The sequence below is a fragment of the Macrobrachium nipponense genome, chromosome 9 (genome assembly GCF_015104395.2).
Source record: "Macrobrachium nipponense isolate FS-2020 chromosome 9, ASM1510439v2, whole genome shotgun sequence".
Taxonomy (NCBI): domain Eukaryota; kingdom Metazoa; phylum Arthropoda; class Malacostraca; order Decapoda; family Palaemonidae; genus Macrobrachium; species Macrobrachium nipponense.
In genome coordinates, this window is record NC_061110.1 from 13,137,584 (window position 1) to 13,158,759 (window position 21,176).

The 21,176-nt window shown below is 46.5% G+C and overlaps 1 protein-coding gene across 1 annotated transcript in view; it reads left to right on the forward strand.

Annotated features, from left to right (window-relative positions):
• The first annotated feature begins 200 nt into the window (after positions 1-200).
• Positions 201-21,176, forward strand: part of LOC135217929 (coiled-coil domain-containing protein 43-like) — a 45,562-nt gene continuing 24,586 nt past the window's right edge. Inside the window, exons 1-3 of the mRNA XM_064254019.1 lie at positions 201-400; positions 4,203-4,295; positions 11,369-11,491. Of these exons, the coding sequence (XP_064110089.1) occupies positions 233-400; positions 4,203-4,295; positions 11,369-11,491 (384 nt within the window). The 5' untranslated portion in view covers positions 201-232. The remainder of the gene's footprint in view (positions 401-4,202; positions 4,296-11,368; positions 11,492-21,176) is intronic.

The window sequence follows — 21,176 nt, forward strand, 5'->3', positions numbered from 1 at the left end:
CATACTCTGAAGCAATCAAAGGTAGAGACAGAGATCCGCTCAAAAATTAAATGCACAAATCATCTGAATGCAGCAAAAGTATAAACACATAATTAATAAATTATGCAGAAATGTTTAAAGCCATGTGCTTTAGGTAAAAATGCCATCAATCTAAAATTAAAACAAGAACATTACCGAATACAGAGCTTGGATGTTCACGCTATGGCTTCCTCGGCCCAGATCAAAACAAGACATGGCGGAAGCTCTACCATGCGATTTCGACGCTTGGTTGAAGGACACTCTAGTCGGGTTAAACACAGATGACGAGGTCTTTAGCTCCTACATAAAAAGTATATTGGAAAGCGAGGAAAATGCCGACGAGAAGATGGAGGCTCTGCAGGGGATCCTTACGGAGATAACGGTAGGGCCCGGTCGAGTACTACCGTAACCCCCGTGGGGTCTTCGCCACCCGGTATTTGTGTCCGGAACGTAATTCCTGGTATTATTGTCTTAAATATGTATTGTCATTCCATTATCTCTGATTTGTGTACCGCAGGTGTGGTTCAGGATGGGCGAGTCGCTTTCGTTTTGTCTGAATGTTTATTGTAAACCCTTTTGCGAAACCTTAGTTTAGGTTTATACGGTCAGAGATGCCATGGCTACGGTGAGCCATGAATTTTTTTAAATGCTTTTGGATTTACCTTAATTTGGGCATCGTAGTTCAAACAATTACCATAAATCGAGAGCAAAATTGCAAACGTTATTAGGCATATTCTCCTTAGTGGGGTATTGCCGTCAGTGGACCTCATGCGGTGCGCTGTAGGCATTTATACTTAAGGTTCTTTGCAGCGTCCCTTCGTCCCCTAGCTGCAACCACTTTCGTTCCTTTTACTGTACCTTATTTCATATTGTCTTTCTTCCGTCTTCCTTTCCACCCTCTCCTAGGGTAAACAACTGAGTGGACTAGCTGTGGCCACCCTAGCCATGTTTGGACCCACCTTCAGAAAAAGTACTTTAACACATCCTGACACCGTAGATGGGCATCATTCACGAGTCAGAGGTCGTGGGAGCAACACCTTGAGACATGAGACTCGTGACTGGTTCCCATTTCCGGTGATAGGACGTGTTAAAGTACTTTTTCTGAAGGTGGGTCCGAACACGGTTAAGGTGGCCGCAGCTAGTCCATTCAGTTGTTTATGCTAACACTTGATTCATAGTGCAACTGCGAGGTTTTCCTCCTGTTACACCTTTCAAACCCTTTACTGTCAATTTCCATTTCAGCGCTGAATGACCTCATAGGTCCCAGTGCTTGGCCTTTTGCCTCAATTCTAGCTAGCCTATATTCAACTCTATTTTCAACTAGCCTATTAGGCACATTAATCTGCAGAGGCACACAAATGCTAGGTATGTCACATTTGCAGTCTCATAATTGCTAGCTAACTGATATGCTATACTAATAGCTATCCTAACTTAAGGGCAGGTTTAAGCTCCAATAGGAGTTAATTTTCAGAAAGGTTAAGATAAGTCATTTTCAGACCATCATTACAATTATAGACAACCTTTCAACCTTTTAGATTATTAGGGTAAATGATTGAGCGGTGACATAGCGGCCACCTCTCCCAGAACGTGGCCGCCTTCCCAAAAAAGTACTTTAATTCGCTGCCATGAGCATCAGTCAAGAGTTGTGGCCCATCCAGGGGTCATAATGGGGGGAAGCAAAACCCCAGTGCCAGATAAGGTCACAGCACTCAAGGTTAGATTAACCTAATCAAAGGTATATCTGGTTAGGCTGTATTCCCACGGAAATGACCACTGCAGTTTAAGGGCAGCCTAAACCAGAACATATGACCCCTCCATCTCAATTGGTTCTCTTATCACTAATATTGATACCTAAGCAAAGTAAGTGCCTTATGGATCTGTTTAAACACTCAAAACTCAGGTGTTGTGTGTACTAACTAAGAAATACTATAGATTGCTTACCCTTTATGTATGTAGATAATTTTCTCTAAAATACAAAATATCAGTTCTAAACATTGACATTTCATGTTTTGTGTTTTTTAAGCCTATTTTGAGTAAAAAAGAAAGGGGGTAGTCTGTGGATAGTAAGCATGAAGCATCATCGCAATATGAGGTTTAGATATCATGTGATGTCTACTCATGGTCCTGTAACATTGAAGATTTATTAGTTTTAACAAGGCTGAGATCAGCCATGTCTTTTATATAAAGTGTTTTACCAGTTAAACCAAAATTCATGTAATTTATATGTTCTCTGATATTTTGTATTTCTCAAGCAATTTATAAAACAAATGCTTCAGTATTTAGAATTTTATTTTATATGTAAGGTAGAGATGGTAATTTGTGTATGTACTGTATTGCTCTGGTATACCAACAGAACATGTTATATGGGAGTACATATTTCTGTTTCAGAGTTGGAAATGGTTGTTGAAGCTTGGTAACACAATGGTTAACTTCTCTAAGCCAGTGCTTTTTTCTTTAGTATTTGGTATCAGGAAGTATTTTGTGCAGTTGAGTTAGGATTATGATTAAAGACTGGTTTGTATACCTAGGAAAAATACAAATTATATACATGCTGTAAGATTTGATAGTTGTTCTTAAAGGTCACCAATAACGTTCAGTTAGGCAGGCATAACTGAACCCACTAACATTCAGAACTGATCGTTAGTGGCGACCTTTAGGGAATACCAACCATCGCCTTTTTTGTAGGAGAGTTGCTTCTTATGGTGGGTAGTACAGTAAGTCCTCGGGTTACGCTGGTCTCGACTTACGATGTTTCGTGGTTACGAACGCGCCCCATAAAAATATAAAAATAATATTTTGCGTCGTTCCGTCTTACGCGGTTTGGTTTTAGCGTCGTAAGCAACGTAAACAAAACGGCGAACTAGTTCCGGGCGCACGGCGGAAGAATACGCCTTTGTGGGGGAGAGGACGGCATCGCTTCGCTACGCTCATTCTCGCCCATACGCCATTTTGGTTGTTACACTCCTCTCTCTCTCTCGTGTTGTATCGTTTTTGTAACTTTTTGCTCTTTGTTATGGCTCCCAAGCGCAAGGCGGACTCTTCTGATGGTAGTGCATCGAAGAAAAGAAAGGCCATCACCATGGAAATTAAAGTGGACATTATAAAGCAATCTGAGAAGGGAGAAACGCCAACAAACATTGGCCGCTCGCTTGGCCTTAGCCGTTCGACCGTTGCTACCATTATCAAAGATAAAGAGCCGCATCGTTGAACATGTGAAAGATCTGCTCCTATGAAAGCGACAGTGATAACTAAGCAGTGTAGTGGTCTAATAATGAAATGGAAAGGTTATTGGTGCTTTGGTTGGAAGACCAAAATCAACGGCGTATCCCAGTCAGCCTTATGGTGATTCAGGAGAAGGCGAAAAGATTGTATGTTCTGCCTCACCTCAAGAATCACTGCCTCAAGCATCTCCAGCAACTTCTGGAGGTTTCTTTTTCTCTTCACTAACCTCCCCCAGTCTCTCCAGACACCGCAGCTTCCTCTCCAGTGTGCAAGCCAATCAAATTAATAAAGGTAAGGAATTGTTCTCTCGTTGTTATTGATAGGTTATTTACATTAAATCATGTGGTATTTTTCAATGTTCCGACTTACGCTGAAAATCATGTTACGACGCATCTTAAGAACGGATCAACGTCGTATCGAGGAACCCTGTATAGTCTCACAAGTGCCCTACCACAAAATAAACAATTATATAAGAGTATTTGCTGTTACAGATAGTTTTTCTCCAGCATACAAACCTGAAGTCTAGCCTATCTTGAAGGAGGAAGGTATAAATTCTCATTTGAAAAATCTACAAGAGAACAAGGCGATGTTGAACATTTTGAATATCCTTACTTTTGGAAGGTTATGTTTCCTAAAAAAGCAAAAGAAAGCACGATCATTTTTGTTCTGTTACCCATGAAATACAGAGTAATCACAACCAAACAAAAAACAAAAGTTATATAACAACGAAGCTTCACAACCAAATTCTAGTACAGTACCTGACCACAGCAACAACAGAGATGTCACGACTAGTAAGGCCAGAGTAAAAGTGAGGGCTGACAGTCATGTGGTTGGGCTGTACCCTAAGGACTCCATTACCTACCAGGCCTTTGATGATGTATCCTTTTAAAAGACAAGGTTTGTCATTTGCTATCCCTTTAGAAAGCTTGAAATGCTGTAGTATACCTTCTGTCTATTTTCAGGAAAGTGGAATTGATGAGCTTTGTCAAGACATACTAAAAAAATGGACCTTAATTGAAGAAGGAAAGGTTTCAGAAAACAATGATAAGAGCAAGGTAAGTGGCTACTATTTTACTCTGTGAATAGCTATGAGTTTTTAAAGTGTGGGACTAATATTTTCATTTGAAATGCTTATCTAATAGTATAATTACATTTGCAGTCTTAAATGCCCCCAGACTCACTTTTATTTACCTAATAGAATAGCAACTATGTACACATATCCCAACTGCAATCTATTGGTAGGAACTTACTACCATCATTGTTCATGGGTCTGAGTAAAAAAATATTGTTTGTTCATGAAACTTACCTGTCAGATATATATATAGCTGTATTTTCTGAAGTCCGACAGAATTTTAAAAACTTCCGACACACGCAGTGGTCGGCCAGGTGGTTAGTACCCATTCCCGCCGCTGGGAGGCGGGTATCAGGAACCATTCCCATTTTCTATTCTTAATTTTTCTGTCGCTGGTGCTGAAAACACCTGTTTTCAGTACCTCCGTCTTAGGATTTTGGAAACTTCATTGCCCTAAGTATCCTAATTGTCTTTTGATTTATTTACTTGGATTTGTGGCTAGGCATACGCTATCTTAAATTGATTTGAATTTGATTCATTTTTGCATAAAATATCTGAATCTAGTTAGGCTAGTTTCAGACGGGGTTGTCTGCAAAGATAGGGTGTGGCTACCGAAAGCTTCGGTAGATCCGCACTTGGTATGTACGAGGGGTATGGGTCTTGCTTCTTTGTTGAGATTTGTCATGTAAGGAGTGTGAGACTTTGTCTATTCCGTAAGGAAGACGTATGATTTGTATGTACGCAATTAATCAGTAAACATGTCTAATTCCGTAAGGAAGACGTATGATTCGTATGTACGCATTAATCAGTAACAAAAGTCAGGTAGTGAACCTGCTAACCTTCCTGTAGTCTTTATTTTGCCTAACCCTCCCTGTAAGTATGGCCTACGGGCTATGAATATGTCTACGAGAGGTGCTCGCTTCCTACCTTCATTGCTGGGAAGTGCTACTTCTGTAATTGTTACTCCCTCCAACCCTGCAGTGTTGCCTTCGGGCCCTAAGCAGTGTCTGTAGAGGAATTGCCCTTTCTCTGATACTCTTTCGATTCGTATCTTAGAATCGAAAGTGCTTGCTTTAGAGAGTAAAAGTGAAGTGCAGAAGTGCAGTGATACCCCTTGTGTAGTGGAGGGTGCGTCAGATCGGCCTCGTTTCGCCTCTAGGCGGGACCTCTGCTTGACTCCCAGGACCACGGGGAGGGAGCATGTCGAAAGCCTAAGGAGGGTTACAAGGAACCCCCACCGATCTTGGAGTGCCTTTCGGCAGTTTCTGATGAAAATCCCCAGATGCCAAAGTGCCGTGCGCGTGCACGAATCCTGAAAGATTGCTTCTCGTCCTCCGAAGCGTCCTCCCATGCAGGGGGTTGGAGCTTTCGGAAGGACTCGCGCCCTCTAAATAGAAGCTTTATAGAAGAGGACGCTTCACGTCCTCTCTCTCTCTCTCGTTATGCGTTTCAGTGAGAAGTAAAGAAGGCGAACGTCGCCCTGAACTCGTGTCCGTCTTTCCACGAGAAATACGTAAGAGAAGTCATAGTAGCCAGGAAGCTTTGAGAGCGGACGCCCGGGGGGGACGCTCGGATGGACTCCAGGCGCGCGCGGTGCACGCCAAGTGCGCGCCAGTGGACGCCAAAGTGCGCGCCAGTGGACGCCAAGTGCGCGCCAGTGGACGCCAAGTGAGCGCCAGTGGACGCCGAGCGCGCTCCCAAGTGGACGCCGAGCGTGCACCAGCGCACGCCAGGTGTGTCGCCTGGCTGAACGTTTCTGTTGAACTCTTCAAGCTCTTGTTTCAGATATGGGCCTAAAGAATGTTTATCTCTACCTCCGGTGATACCTTCTACCTCACCATGCAAAGAATGTGAAGTAGGCAGTGCTTCGGAGGAAGTTTAAAGTGAACAGACAACTTCTTCTTCGAAACCCAGCAAGACATCGGGTTTCGTGAATTCAAGAGGTCTCTGTCAATTAATATTGCTTTTCGCATAGGGGTGGTGGAGTTAAGGAAAGCTCAAGGGAAGATCTCGTTTGCTCTACCGCAACCTTTGCCATTTTGCCAATAAATTTAAGTTGCCACTACCGCAGTCAAGACTTTGCGATAAGGCAGTTACGGGTATGTAAGGCTCGATGTCCTGCACGCCAGGACTCTCGGCAACGTTCAAGGCAGTGGGATTCTTGCAAAGGCACTCATCAAAAGGACGCTCTTCAGGAAAGCGCAAGACAGGACTTCCTTTGCCATACTGCCAATAAATTTGAAGCTTTGGCAGGCATTAGTTGTGATACGGGAGAGGAAGCTGGTTGGAGAGTTTCTTCCTCTTCCCAGGATAATTTTGCAAGCTTTTTAGCCCATCTGAAGGGTTTTTCAGATGATAGATTTTGTTAGTTTCTAGTCGGGACTACGCTGCCGAATTGAACATCGTCGTTCTACCTGCCGTAAGCCCAGTCTCTTAACAGGATCTTGCCCCTTCCTCGTTTGAGACGGGAATCGAAAAAAAAAATTAATGCTTGACTCCCTGGATTACGTTTTGTCAATTCAGTGACTTTCCCCCATTGACAATATACTTTCGTTTTGTCAAGTAAGTGGGTATCCCCCTCATTGACAAAATATCTCTTTGTCCCGTAAATGGGTTAGTTCTCATTGACAAACATCTCATTAACTTGATATTGCGTAAGCGAATAAGCTCTTATTGACAAGATTCGGAAGAGCTCTCATTCGTCATTCGCAGACTCGTACAAGAAATAGACTTGTAGACTACGTCAATGAACGCTTATGTCCAGTAACATAAGAAGCTTGAGCTGACTGCTTCGATTCTCTTAAGTTTTGTTCATGAAACTTGCCTGTCAGATATGTATGTAGCTGTATTTCCGAATTCAGCTATATATATGTCTGCCAGGTAAGTATGACCAAACTTTATTGTGATATAATTTCATATTTTGCCTTGCGTTATTTTACTTCTGGTTGGTTCAAGTCATATACGCTTGCTGTAGTTACCTCTTCGGATGGCAACCGAGAGGTCTATTGTCTATTTAAGTGGACATTTAATCGTTACTCCCTGCAGCCTTCCAGGAGTTTCCGATTTATCTTTTACCGTTGTATGGTAGTGTTCTGACGACACAAACGCATCTATATATTTAGCGTTTTCTGTTTCGCTTAAATATACCAGCTTGAGAGTCTTTCTGCTCAAAAAATAACGGACCTATTTCTTCGTAGAATAGGGTAGCTGGCAACCCAGACATAAAGTTAAGAGACGACGTTCGTAAGCTGCTGGCTGCTGCTGTCACGCTGTGTCTGTCTTCCAGAGTTCCAGTCCAACCGAGCCAGCTGCCAGTAACAGATCGGGCGCTGTCATGCGCGGTAGGTTACGTCTCTCTCTCCTGCGGGATTGACTGACTAACCGTATCTCTGTGCTGGCGGTTACGTCTCTCCTGCGGGATTGACTGACTAACTGTATCTCTGCCCTACAATCACGGACTTTAGCCTAAGATTGAGGGGATTTCTTACGTGAATGAATAAACGTTGCATTCGTTTTGCCTTACTATGTTCAACAGAGTTATCTCTTAATCCTTTCGGTGCTCGTTACCGCACGGTATAGAACTACGAGTCTACCGCAACATTGCACTTTTATATGCTCTCCTGCTTAGGCAAAGCGCAGCCTTATTAGGGAAGTAAGCATACTCGGGGAGGGAATGGATGAGCTTGCGCTGGGACCATTTCCTTCCTGAAGAAGTTTGTTTCCCCAAAAAGAATAGACTGCAATTCAGACCACAGTTTTCTCCTACCGGGAACTGAAATATTATTCAAGATCTAGGAATGATTCTGAACATCTCCAGTGCTTTGTTTATCACCTGAGGTGATAGAAAGAAGGTGCCGGACATCTGGATAGGGTTTCAGATGTCTTGGATCTTAATCTAAAGAAGTAAAAGCGATTCGGTAGTCCCTCCAGTCCTCCTCGTAACGAGTTTTGGGAACCAGTGGTCCAGATCAACTCTGATATTCCACAGCTCTCTATATCTTAAGAAGTATCTTCTCGGTCCCTGTTCGAGTTTACGAGAAAGCCTATTATAACAACAGGCGTAGAATGTAACGATCCTCTAGAGGTTCGTTACAGGATTGCAAAAGTCCGTACGAATCGTCTAGATCGACGGCAGCAACTATTGACTTCCGAGTGGAATTCTTTCTTTAGAAGTAAGTTGAGAGTTGTGGAGACTTTATGGGACGCCCTTTCATTCTTCTCTTCGTATGTTGAGACGAAGAGGCTTCTTCTTTTCTGCTCCCTTATTCTCGATCCGGGATCGGTACCATTAAACGCCATCCTATGATATTGAACGGGGATGGATATTTAGTCTCTTTTCCCCTTTTTTCAATCTCTTAGGAAATGTAATAGGATTTATGACGTCACAGGGAGCGACAATGACGCTGATCGCCCCATGTTGGCCTTCAGGATCCTGGATTCACAGAGGTCACATACTTCCTAGTTCACTTTCCAAGGACCTTTTCCGAGAGAGTCGGTCTACTCTAACTCGAAAGGTACCTATAACACCTATATACATCTCCGCTCTGAGTCTGACTACGTTCAGGCTGTCGAGAGTTGACAGGAATAAGATTACCGTCTTCCATTTCCGTCTGAAGAATGGGGATAAGCTGGCAGTCACAACTATTAAAGAATACGCAAATATGTGTTGACGGCCTTTGGGCTCAGAGATTTGCGTCTGTCAAACAACAAAGCCCTTCACGATCTTTGAGTTCTGTGGAATCTCGAACCTCGCTCATCATCTACTTTTTGTCTCACCTGTTTTCTCGGAGTCAGACACTCGTTGCGAGATCAGGCGACATATAGTAGCCCTGAGTTTCTTGTTGACGAAGTCGGTTGCGTTTATACACCCCCGATGATCGTGTAACATGAGACCAGGTTGGACTGTCAGGCATTCTTCCTTCGGGACTGAATCGTCTTTTTGCTCCTCGCGTTTCTCCTGGCACCAGAAGCTCGAGTCAGAGTTGATTCGCTGACGACGTTGGGTTGCGTTGATACACCCCCAAGGTTTGCTTAGATTGAATCGCCCAGGCAGTCCAGACACTCATCCTTCAGCGAAGAATAGTGCCTTATGGTCTTCAGGGTACAGCCCTGCTGTCCTTGATTCGTCTGACTGGTCAACTGGTCGGTCACCTGACTTTAGTACAGACGGACTGACTGTGCATGTCCAGATCGAAGCTTTCAATATGGAACTTAGACGTAGTCTGAAGTTCTTGATGTCAAAGCATTCGAACCTCTCCTACCTGTTAACTTCTTGCATGTGATCAGGAAGGCCTTCTTCTAACCACCCTAGATACGACAAAGAGGGTTAGTGAGATTTTAAGCCATCGTCACAAGTTTTGGCTTTAGAGAACACAAGGCGGTGTGCTCTCTAACCCTTCCGTTGTGGCCTAAGAATGGTAACCCGTTTTGTCCTTGGCCAGGAGCTTGGAAGCAAGGATGGCACAAGTTAGTGGGCAGGAGCCAGAGAGAGTCCTGTGCCCTGTCGGGTCTCTCAAGTTTTATCTACATAAAACTCAAGAAAGTCGAAGTCATTCGGGCAATCTGCAGTGTTCCGAAAAAGACCAGACTTGCCCATATCGAAGAACAGCCTGGCTTAGTGTTAAGGAGTTTCTTTCAAAATGCTCCTTCATTGGTGTTTTGCACAAAAATTTGAAATCTTTTTATCTGAATGCTCACGAGGTGAGGGCGCGGCCTCGGAAGCATTTCAACAGAGCATGGCACTCAGGATCATCCTGAGTACCATGTTTTAGCGAAGCAACTCTGTGTTCACTTCACACTCCCTGCGAGATGTGAAGATGGCATATGAGATCTGCTGCTCGCTAGGGCATACGTGTCTGCAGACACAATCTTGGGGGCAAGAAGTACCACTCATCCTATCCTGTAGAAAATGGTTAGGAAGAGCTCTTAATTTAGTTGTTGAGTCGCCGACAACGGCGACTTCTTAACTCTTAAGCCTTAGTTAAAACAACACCCTTAACTTTGGCTAGGTTGGTCATGGTGGTGATATATATATATATATATATATATTTATTTTACTTCTTAGCCCTCATGGTATGGTCAATATGGTCTAGTCACGTCGTGGTCTCGCCCCTGTTGACAGATCATCTGGAGTGCACCAGCTATATAGGTCTCTACCTCGCTGGCAACTCTAGTAGCACAAGCAGACTTACGTGGCAGTAACCACGAAGCCAGCTATGCTAACAGGTGGAACCAAGATGTAAATCATCTGCATGCATTTGTTTCCCAAAATCCTTCTATTCTGTCCCTTCCCACCTCCAAAGGTGGGATTCAGCTATATATATATCTGACAGGTAAGTTTCATGAACAAAATGATATTGTTATGATACAATAAAGTTTGTTCATACTTACCTGGCAGATATATATAATCAAGTACCCACCCACCTCCCCTCAGGGGACAGTGGAAATAAAAATTATGAATAGAAAATGGGAATGGTTCCTGATACCCGCCTCCCAGCGCGGAATGGGTACTAACCACCTGGCCGACCACTGCGGTGCGGAAGTTTTTAAAATTCTGTCGGACTTCAGAAAATACAGCTATATATATATCTGCCAGGTAAGTATGAACAAACTTTATTGTATCATAACAATATCATTTTTATCACAAACCCATCAGAAAATAGAGCCCTCCTTTGTACCCAGACATGTATTCTGTTTTCTTCAAGACAGAATAGCCAAAAGCAACTGTTCTTGCATGTTGGATCTTGACCCATCGGTAGGTAAAAACCATTGACATTGTTAACATTTCTGAAGTGTTGGAAACAGATATGCAAATCCCCAGATTTTGCCTTGTCATCTAGGAAAAGTTCCCTTCATTCAAATTTAATTTCTCATATTTGTGCTTCTATGTATTAGCAATCATCTTAATTTTTTCATCCTTCCCATAATGAATGGTGTATTAATAACTAGCTCTATTTATAGGTTGTGAAGAGCTGGCTTCTTGCGAATATTTTCTATTGAATGTGTGTTGGCGTCTAGGTATTCATCTTGTTGGTATAAGAATTGAGTTTTTTGCAGGTTGAACTCGATGCAAAAATTGCAAAAATTATGGAAGCGCAGGCTCAGTGTGTTACCCAAACAAAAACAATATCAAAAGAACAGGAAAAGCTCAAGAGTGCCATCTTAGCTCAATATGCACAAGTAAGTATTTTTGAAAATCATTCGTTCTCAACATTTTACCTGGATTGTACTTTTTCTCAGTGCTGAGGTGCTATTATATTATGTGAAGGGACTAGTGCGTCAGTTACTGAATAGTTTAGAACTAGTACTAAATAGTACAGATTCCTATTTTTTTTACCCTTCAAATAACTTTTAAATCCTTTCCCCTTTCAGGTTTTTGTGAAAATAGGTGTGAAAAATCAGCAGCCTTTTCTTTATTTTCATTCTCTATAGAATAATATGCAGTCCTTAGCTTTCTTTTTGTAAATTATCAGTCGTGCATTCCCAAATTAACTCATGATTCAATTTCTGAACTTTCTTTAGAATCTGAAGATGAATATTTCTTGTTATTGTCATCTACTGAAATATAAAAATGAATTTTAGCAAGCTATCAGGGCATTGGACTTCTAAAGCTCTGTTCTCAAAAGTAAACAAGAAACAGTTACTTCTTTTGAGAAAAATGCACACTAAACTCACTAACGGTAGGGGAAGGACAGAAAACAAGTAAGATTATTATCATAGAAATAATTAGGGGTATTTTAGGGTAGTGAATGAGTATTCTCATGCAAGTAGAAAAACTAGATGGTAATGTTTCATGAGTACAGTATAATACTTGGAATAATAAGGGAACAGGGTAAAAAAGCTTGCGCAGTACTAAGAAACAAAGTGTAAATGAAGATTATCTTACCCTTAAAAACAGTAGGCCATTCAGTTTGATGATTAATTTGTTCCGACACGGCATACAAACCTTCGGTCCTTTTACAATAGGAAGGTACTAGCGGCAGCTGGATAGGTCGTAAGCTTTCGAACAAGGGGTTCGGTAGTTAACTGCTTGTCCGACAGGCGCGCGCGCGCGACTGGGAGGTAAACAAATCACTTTTGCTTTCGGCCTGCTGGCGTGTGGACGTGTATTATCGCTCTCTGCCCGCTTCATCGTCGTTTGCTTTCGCATGATTGTGTTTTTCTTTTTCTAATTATCTAGTGAAATTGAATTGTAAGTACAATCATTTCATTGAATTCAATTGTGAATTAAAGGATCTTGGTGTCACCACGCCCTCCTCCGATTACCCGAGTGCCGGGACTGAAGGGCGTAAGTGCGGGAATTCATTTTCCCAGAATGTCCTCGTATTGTGTATGCTCGGTGCCGAGGGCGGGAGCACTCGCTCCGAGCGTAGATTGGGTTGGAAATGTGTAGATGAAAATCGTAAGTAAGTGCTCTCTTTTCATTTATATTTTTTTTTTGACCTGTATGCCCGTTGCCGAACGAATGCGCTCGGCACTGAAACTTTATTTAGTATGGAAGTGGAATCGCAAGTACAGTATTCTTTTTCAGTTTTCATATATTATTTTGATTGTAGCAATACTCATTTTGGATCAGTTTCCGAGCTTACCCGGAAATTGATCCTTCCCCTTTCCCCCCTTTTTATTTGAATGAAGTGAAATCGCAAGTGCAGTTCTTTGTTTTTCATTTTCATTTTTTTATTGAGATTGCATGTTTACTGGATCAATGTTTCCGCTATTCCCGGGAATTGATCCTTCCCCTTTTTATTTGTATGAAGTGAAAATCGCAAGCGCAGTAGTCTTTCATTTTCATATATTTTTTGATTGCATCAATTCTTTATGGATCAAGGTTTCCAGAAACCTTGATCCATAAAGGTAAGGAATTGATCCTTTCACCCTTGCGCTCGGTACCTAGGGCGCAAATGCGCTCGATCCGAGCCCTATTCATTGTGAAGTGAATCGTATGCAGATGCATTTTCATTTTATTCCTTATTATTGATTGCATCAATATTTATTTGGTTCAAGTTCCGTCAGTCAGGGGAATTGATCCTTATGCCCTTGCATTTCGGGCCGATGGCACGATTGCTCTCGGGCTCTTATATTGTTGTTGGGTACATGGGTACTGTGCGGGGGTGGGGAACGAGAACCCCCCCCCCCCCGCTCAGCTCCCACAGATGGCCCTTCCCCTTGGGGGGGGGGTGGTTAGGTTATCGGCGTTCTTACTCCTCGCCCGATCCGTCGCGCGCGGGGGAGGGCGCTCGGTGCCCGATGTACAATTGTATTAGGGGTCTTCCACTCGTTCGGAGAGGGCTCACCCCCCCGCGCGAGGGGACTTCCCCCCCACTAATCGCTACTACTGTTATTTCCGCAGGTGCTACTGCCACGAGGGTGGACCTTGGTGAGGTATGGGCGTCCTTCCATTGCAGGGCGTGCTAGTGTCCAGGGGCTGCGGTTCTATGTCTGGGCCTACTGCGGTCACCCATGGAGTGGTGACCACGCAACCAGGTGACGACGTCCCTCCTCACCTGGTGTACTCGCCTCACGTGGTAACAGTCTTGCCTACAGCCGCTGTGAAGTGCCGTTCGCCGTACCGAGAGGGGGGCGTGCCGCCGCCGCTCGTGGTTGCCGCGCTGCAGCGACCACACTTCCGCTGCCCTAGAGCTCGCCCCTGGACCTGCCGCCAGTACCAGGATGTTGCTGGCTGCTGCTCCACTTCCTGTTTCCGGTGCTGCCTGCCGTACCTGCCGATTCTGGGCTGACTGTCCATGCAGTTGCTGCGCTGGCTGTCCCTGTCGTTGCTGCGCTGGCTGTCCCTGCCGTTGCTGCGCTGGCTGTCCCTACCGATGCTGTGCTAGCTGTGCCTGCGTTCCTGAGATGCCCCATACCTGCTGATGTCGTCCCTGTTCGTGGTGGTACTACCCCAGACTTTGGTCTGTCTGTACAGGTGCGTCCGGGCCCTGTGGCTATTCGGCTACAGCAGCCCGGCTCCGCCCTGGGATAGCAGATTACGTCTGTCCTGAGGTAAGCTGACGAAGAAGAGGAGGAAGGTGTCGTCGTCGTCGTCTTCATCTTCTTCATCGTCGTCGGCTGCCGACTCTTCCCCTTCGACTTCTAAGGCTTCACAGCCGAGGAAGAAGAAGGTTGCCTCCTCCCTCCTAAGAAGTCCTCCCTCGTGAGCTTCTCGGACCCGCTCCTCACCTCGGTGGGACGGGAGGGTTTCCTTCCGCTGGTCCTCCTGCTCCTTCGGGAGCGGGCCCGCCCTTCTCTCTTCTTCCGCAAGGAAGACGACTACGGTGGGGACCAGAGGGGTACCGGCTAACTGGAACACCGGTACTTTCCTCGCCTGGTGGTCAGTGGTTCTGCCACTGCATCAGGGTCCGTCTCGGCCATCTCGTTCGCAAGGGAGGTACCGAGGTGTAACGGTCGCACCTACAGCGACCGTGCAGCCAGGAACCAGACCTCTGAGTCCGCTCAGCGTCAGGTTCACCGGCACGGGGCGGAAGACTGGTGACAGCCGCTTATTGCGACTCTCACCAGAACCAGCTCTCACTCTCGGATCGGCGGCGAACAGCTGGCTAACCCGGGTGACGTGACGGTCCACGACCGACCACGGGCTGAGGCTGGGAGAGAGGTCCTCCCGTTTGCCGGTGCCAGCCACGGCTGGAACCAGCCCGACGTGACGTGCCGTGAGGACAAGCACCGGTCCTCACTGTGACAGTGGAGCCTGCAGGTCGCCTGACCGTCGCTCTCACAGGAAAGCGACCGGGTACGGCAACCAGCACCAGCTCTTCTGATACTCGAGATCGGGGCGGGGCCTGCTGTGCTCAGTCCAGCCGTTCTCCACAGGAGACGGTTCGACCAGGCCTGCAGCTCGATCGCCACCGCGGGTTGACGATCGCCTGCAGCCCTCAAAGCCTGCTGGTGCTGCCAGCGAGCAATGAGAGCGTCAGGTCCTGCCTCTCCCGTACCTTCAACCTCCTCGGTTACACCGGGAGGGGCGAGGTATTGAGGAGTGATCGTGAGGGGTGCGCCCCTCATGATCCCACCACAACGCCCTACGTGCCAGGCACGGTTCTGGGACCGCCAGACGTATGCGCAAGTGGATGAGGAAGACCGAGAGGGCTGTCGCTGTTCCCCCTTCTTAGGAGGAAGGTTCTCGGAATATGCTCTTGTTCGAAGGGCTTAAACTTAATCGGTCCCACTCTGCAAGATGCTGTGACTTCCGAGATCCAGAGGGACTTTGTCGAGGTTACGGCGCTGATTCGTCAGCACAATGATCTCGGGGAAGGATCGCCGCTCCCACCAGCAGAGCCACGTCTCAGCTCGAGTCGTTTTGGGGCCCGAGAGGGAACCCAAATCGACGGTGGGTCTGCCGCGATCGGAGCTTGCCGACTGGGTTGAACCAGGTAGTCTCTCGTCTCCGGACAAGAAGGCTCTCTCAGTTCTGGACGGTCGAACAAGCTACTTCACCTCCTCTACTGCGACAGAGGCGTTGCTACGTGTCTTCGGACACCGTATTTTAAACATTACCCCTTCGGTCCTCCTGAGGTTTTCGACCTCGACGAGGACTGGAATGAGTCGGAGCGGTATCGCTCTCTCCTGTCAGGTGTCGATTAGCCCCACCCAGGACGACGTTCACAGTGTGGAAGGACGCGTTCCCCCTCACCTGCTGGCCGAAGTGTGGGGGGGTGCCTGGCCAGCCATTGCAAACTTGGCAGCGCCCCCCCCCACGGCGCCGAGACCTGGATTGTAGATGTCCTTTCGGGAGGATGAGATCTATAACCTTCGAATCTCGGTCACCCCTCACCTCCAACCCGGTTTCCAACAGCAGGCGTACATTCCGGAGGGGCATCGAAGACGTACATTGAGACAGGAGATCAAGACCATGCTGTTAGCAAGAGAGCTGTAGAATCGGTACGGATCAGTCACCGTTCTTTTTACAGCCGACTCTTCCTGGTGGAAAGGTCTACGAGAGGCTGGCGCCCGGTGATAGATCTCTCTCCCCTGAACGGTTGGTTTCGCCAGACCCGGTTCACGATGGAGGACGGCACGCGCAGTGCTCGACCCCTTCTATCAGGAGGGAACGATTACATGCTTTCAGTGGACTTTGAAGGATGCGTATCTACAAAATACCCATTCATCAGTCCTCCCAGAAAAGTACCTCCGCTTTCATCCTCGACGGGCACTTGGTGTACCAGCTCAGGCCACGTTGCCTCGGTCTCGTCAACCGCCCCACAGGTGTTTCACGCGAGTGTTTTCACTCTGGTGTCTGCTTGGGCCCATTCGCAACGGGTAACGTCTGATGGGGTATCTCGACGATTGGTTAGTCCTGGCGAGCTACCGCTCGCAGTTGCTACAGGACAGGGATCGACTGCTCGAGTTCTGTCGCGATCTGGGGATCGTTCTGAACTTCGAAAAGTCCGATCTCGAGCACAAGCAGAGGATGAAGTACCTGGTATGCAGATCGACACGGTAGCAGGGCGAGTCTTCCCCGCAGACTCGCGGATCAGCAGATTCAGGGAGGCAGCCAACCAGTTCCTGTCTCGGCAGGAACAGGTAGCTCAGCGATTGGCAAGTCGTGATCGGACACCTGTCGTCACTCGGGAAGCCAGTCCCTAACGGGCGTCTTCACCTGCGGTCTCTTCAGGGAGACTGAAGGAGAGTTGGTCACAGGCGACGGATCCCCCAAGCTTTCCATTGTCACGGACACAGGAGGTGAGGCAGGACCTAGCCGGGGGACTGGACGACAGGAACCCCTTATGGGGCGCACACCTGGAAGAGTTGCGGACTTCAGGAGTGTGGTACGAGAACGACAAGCACCTTCACATCAATGTACTGAAACTCAAGGCAGCGTTCCTCGCTCTCCAGAGTTCCAGGACCGCTTGATGGGACACTCAGTGGTGTTGATGTACGTCACACCACGGTGGTGGCTTACGTCAACAAACGGGGGGGCCTAGTGGTCTCTCCCGTTGTATCAGTTGACTCGGACAGGTGCACGAGTGGGCCGAGGCGCACTCAATAAGAGCTGTCGGCACGCTACATTCCAGGGAAGGAATGTAGTAGCAGCACACTCAAGCCGTCGGGATCAGGTGATAGGGACGAATGGTCTCTACACCAGGACGTGGCGGAAAGGCTCTTCGACCTGTGGGGGCGACCAGTCGAGGATCTGTTCGCAACCATCCGGCACAACAGAAGCTCCAGGTGTTCTTCTCGGCCGTGCCGGATCCATGGGCAGCTGCAGAGGACGCTCTTCACACCCGTGGGACAACCTCTTCGCCTATGCCTTTCCCCCGTTCAGCCTGATTCGCAAGGTGATCAGTCGAGCACTGGTCATCCCGAATCTCAGGATGATCCTGATGGCTCCCAAATGGCCACAGGCCATTTGGTATCCGGACCTGCTGGCTCTTCTCGCAAGAGAACCGAGAGAAATTCCCCATTGACACAACCTTCTCGCCCAGCCACACGTCGAGCGGTACCACCGAGCAGTCCAGTCCCTACGTCTTCACGGCTGGCTGTTATCCACCTCTCTTGCGAACGAGAAGCTTTTTTCGTAGCGCAGCAACAGAGATGGCTGGAAACGTCCGTCAGTCCTCTGCAGCTGTGTACCAGGGGAAGTCGGCCGTCTTCTGTGTTTGGTGTCGTAGACGGGGTGGGCCTATCTCCTCTCAGAGCCACTCTTCAGCAGGTAGCGGTTTTCCTCGTTTTTCTTCGCCGAGGAAGCTCCCCTAAGTTCCCACAGTCAAGGATACAGAGCCGCCCTTGACGCTCGTCCTGAAACTGACGGGATTGGACATCTCGAACTCGTTCGAGATCTCCTTGCTTAAGAGCAGCCTCCAAAGGTCTTGCCAACCCAGGGAACTCACAAGACCCTCTTCTTGCTGGACCTGGCATCGGCGAAGAGAGTACGGGAACTTCATGCAGATAATGATGTGGATGAGATGCTGCTTTGTCCTGGGAGGACGCTACGGCGCTATCTGAAGAGAACTCGACAGCCTCGGGCCTGAGTGTCGACGCCTCTTCGTTAGCAACGGGGTCACCAAGCAGAAGTTATCAAGAACACTTTCGTCCTGGCTGCGTGAGGTCTTCAGGAGGGGCGTATGAGGCTGATGGTAGTGACGACATCCGTACGTCCCGTCCGAGAGCTCACGAAGTCAGAAGTAATTGCCCCTTCCCCCGTTGGCGTTTCGTAAGAACTTCTCCGTGGCGCAGTTATGGAAGGCAGGGGTCTGTACAACCAGACCACCGGCACCTTCCTTGATACCTCTTGGATATTGCCCATAGGTCCTTGGATCGGTTTCCTTAGGACCCGTGGTGGCTGCTCAACACGTCGTCTAGCTAAACCCAGGACCCTAGCAGGCTGAACAGCATCGAGTCCTGGTGTGACTGTATGAATAGATAGTGAATGAGAAAGTGACTGGCTTCTCTTTCTATCTTTTTCTACCCCCTCTACCTGTGGGTAGAGGGATACGGTCATTACCCTGCTGGATAAGGACGAGATGCCGTGAGCAAAATGACAGAGCCCATCCTATCCCTTTTCACTAGGGATAGGAGCAGAATATCCACCACTTCCTTCTACAAGGGGGGGAAGTGGATGCCTACAAGAGTCAAAACCATGACTTTATCTTTGCTCCTGTACAGGAACAAGTTCTTACATTGCTGGTACGAAGAGATACGCTTGCCTCTCTCTTAGTACTCGGTCCAGAGGTCTGACCATTGATCCTGCGGTGCACACCCCGATCAATCGGACAGAGGCTTGGATCCCTCCCTCGCTCTTACGACCAGGGAGGCTTCCAAGGTTGGGCGAACACCAGTCTGTTCACAAAAGACTCAGATTCCACCCACCAAGAAGTGAGTCTTCCTATTGTAAAAGGACCGAAGGTTTGTATGCCGTGTCGGAACAAATGACAATTTGTCCAAAATTGCATTTTTCCTAACTATACAAACCTGAGGTCCTTTTACACATAGCCCCACCTCATGCCACCCCTCACTCTGCAGTTTTTGCTTGGGCCAAAAGCAAAAGTGATTTGTTTACCTCCCAGTCGCGCGCGCGCGCCTGTCGGACAAGCAGTTAACTACCGAACCCCTTGTTCGAAAGCTTACGACCTATCCAGCTGCCGCTAGTACCTTCCTATTGTAAAAGGACCTCAGGTTTGTATAGTTAGGAAAAATGCAATTTTGGACAAATTGTCATTTTTGCCAAAAAGTACAAGGTGAGGAGAAAATAAGAGGAAATAGTCTTAACTATTGTGGTAATTGGTGGCCTTCTTTATAAAACATGAATGATAGTAAGAGTTGTGGAAATAACAGCAGTAGGAATAGGATACTTAAGTTTGGAAGAAAAAATAATCCCTCAGATTATTTGAAAATTTATTGTATCTATAACATGAAAATAATTTTGTAATAGATATATTAATTCTGAATGGTTTTGTTTAATCTAAGAAAAACAATGTGTTCAAGGGTGACTGCAGTCAAATGTTGCACTGATTGACACTTGAGGCCTCCTCACCTGTCTGTTGTCAAGTAGATCACCTAAGAATGCATAGACCAATTATCAGTGCTGTTTTGCTTTTCATTACCTATGTCAAAATAAATGACAGAAGACATAGATTTTTTATTAACTTGAAAGTAAATTATCATTAACTTATTAAACTTTTATCAAATGTAATTATGGTAGGCCTACTGGCTCACTTCAACTCTCACCTTCAGCATTAGTGATATAATCTGTTTTATACATTCAACTTACCTGTCAGATATATACATAGCTATTGACTCCGTCTTCCCGACAGAAATTCGAATTTCGCGGCACGCGCTACAGGTAGGTCAGGTGATCTACCTGCCTGCCGCTGGGTGGCAGGAATAGGAACCATTCCTGTTTTCTATCAGATTTTCTCTGTCGGCCATATTGTAAACATACGTTTGTGGTACCTCCTGACTTGATTTTCGTGTTTCATCGCCATCGATCTTCTGGGCTGTCTTTTGCAGGGCTGGGTCTTTGGCTCGGCATACGCTTTTATTAACTTTTTAATGAATTTGGCTTCGAAAAAATTTCGAAGAATTTGCAAGAAAGGGAAATATTAATATTTATTCATTAATACATGTAATAAGTGTTAGAATTGATTGAGGAAATAAACTGACTTCCTACTTTAGGGAGTCAGTAAAGCATGTAACTAGATAAGTTTCTTTTAAAAGTTTTTTTTTGGATACTCGTACTAATGAGCAGTTAGAGTATTAACAGTACTAGTAGTGTTGCATCCTCATCACCTTCTTACTTCACAGAAACTTCAAATTCATAATTGCAATTTGAAGACAAGGATTGTGGCTCAAAATGTGAGCTATTAAAAGGTAAGAAGTGATTACTAGTGTTCCTCATTGCAGTGGAGGGTGCGTCTGATCGGCTCTGGCTCGCTCTCAGGCCTAGACCTCTTTCAAGCTCCCAAGCCCAGAGGAGAAGGAATGTCAAAAGCCGTAAGGAGGTTTCAGAGAATCCCCACCGGTCAGGTGTCCCCTCGGCAGGTTCTGTAGAGCGTCCCAGACTGCCAAGGATAGCCATTGGAAAGGCATCCTTAAAAAATTGCGTCTCTTCTTCCGTTTCTTCATCTTACATCTGAAAAGATGAAGAATGTACATGTTTGGAGTTCGGACGATCTAGCGCGTTCTCTGAAAACTAAGAGAACACTGAGCGAGAGCCAGCGAGCGGCGTTCCAACAGACTAGCGCAAGCCGCGTTCCTACAACCAAACGCGAGCCGCGTTCCTACAACCAAACGCGAGCCGCGTTCCAGAAAATTTTTCTTGGCGCAAGGCGCCTTCAAAGAGACGAAGCGCCAGCCGGGCGCAACAGACGGCTAGAGCAAGGAGCCTTATAGTAGAGTGGCAATCAGAACGATC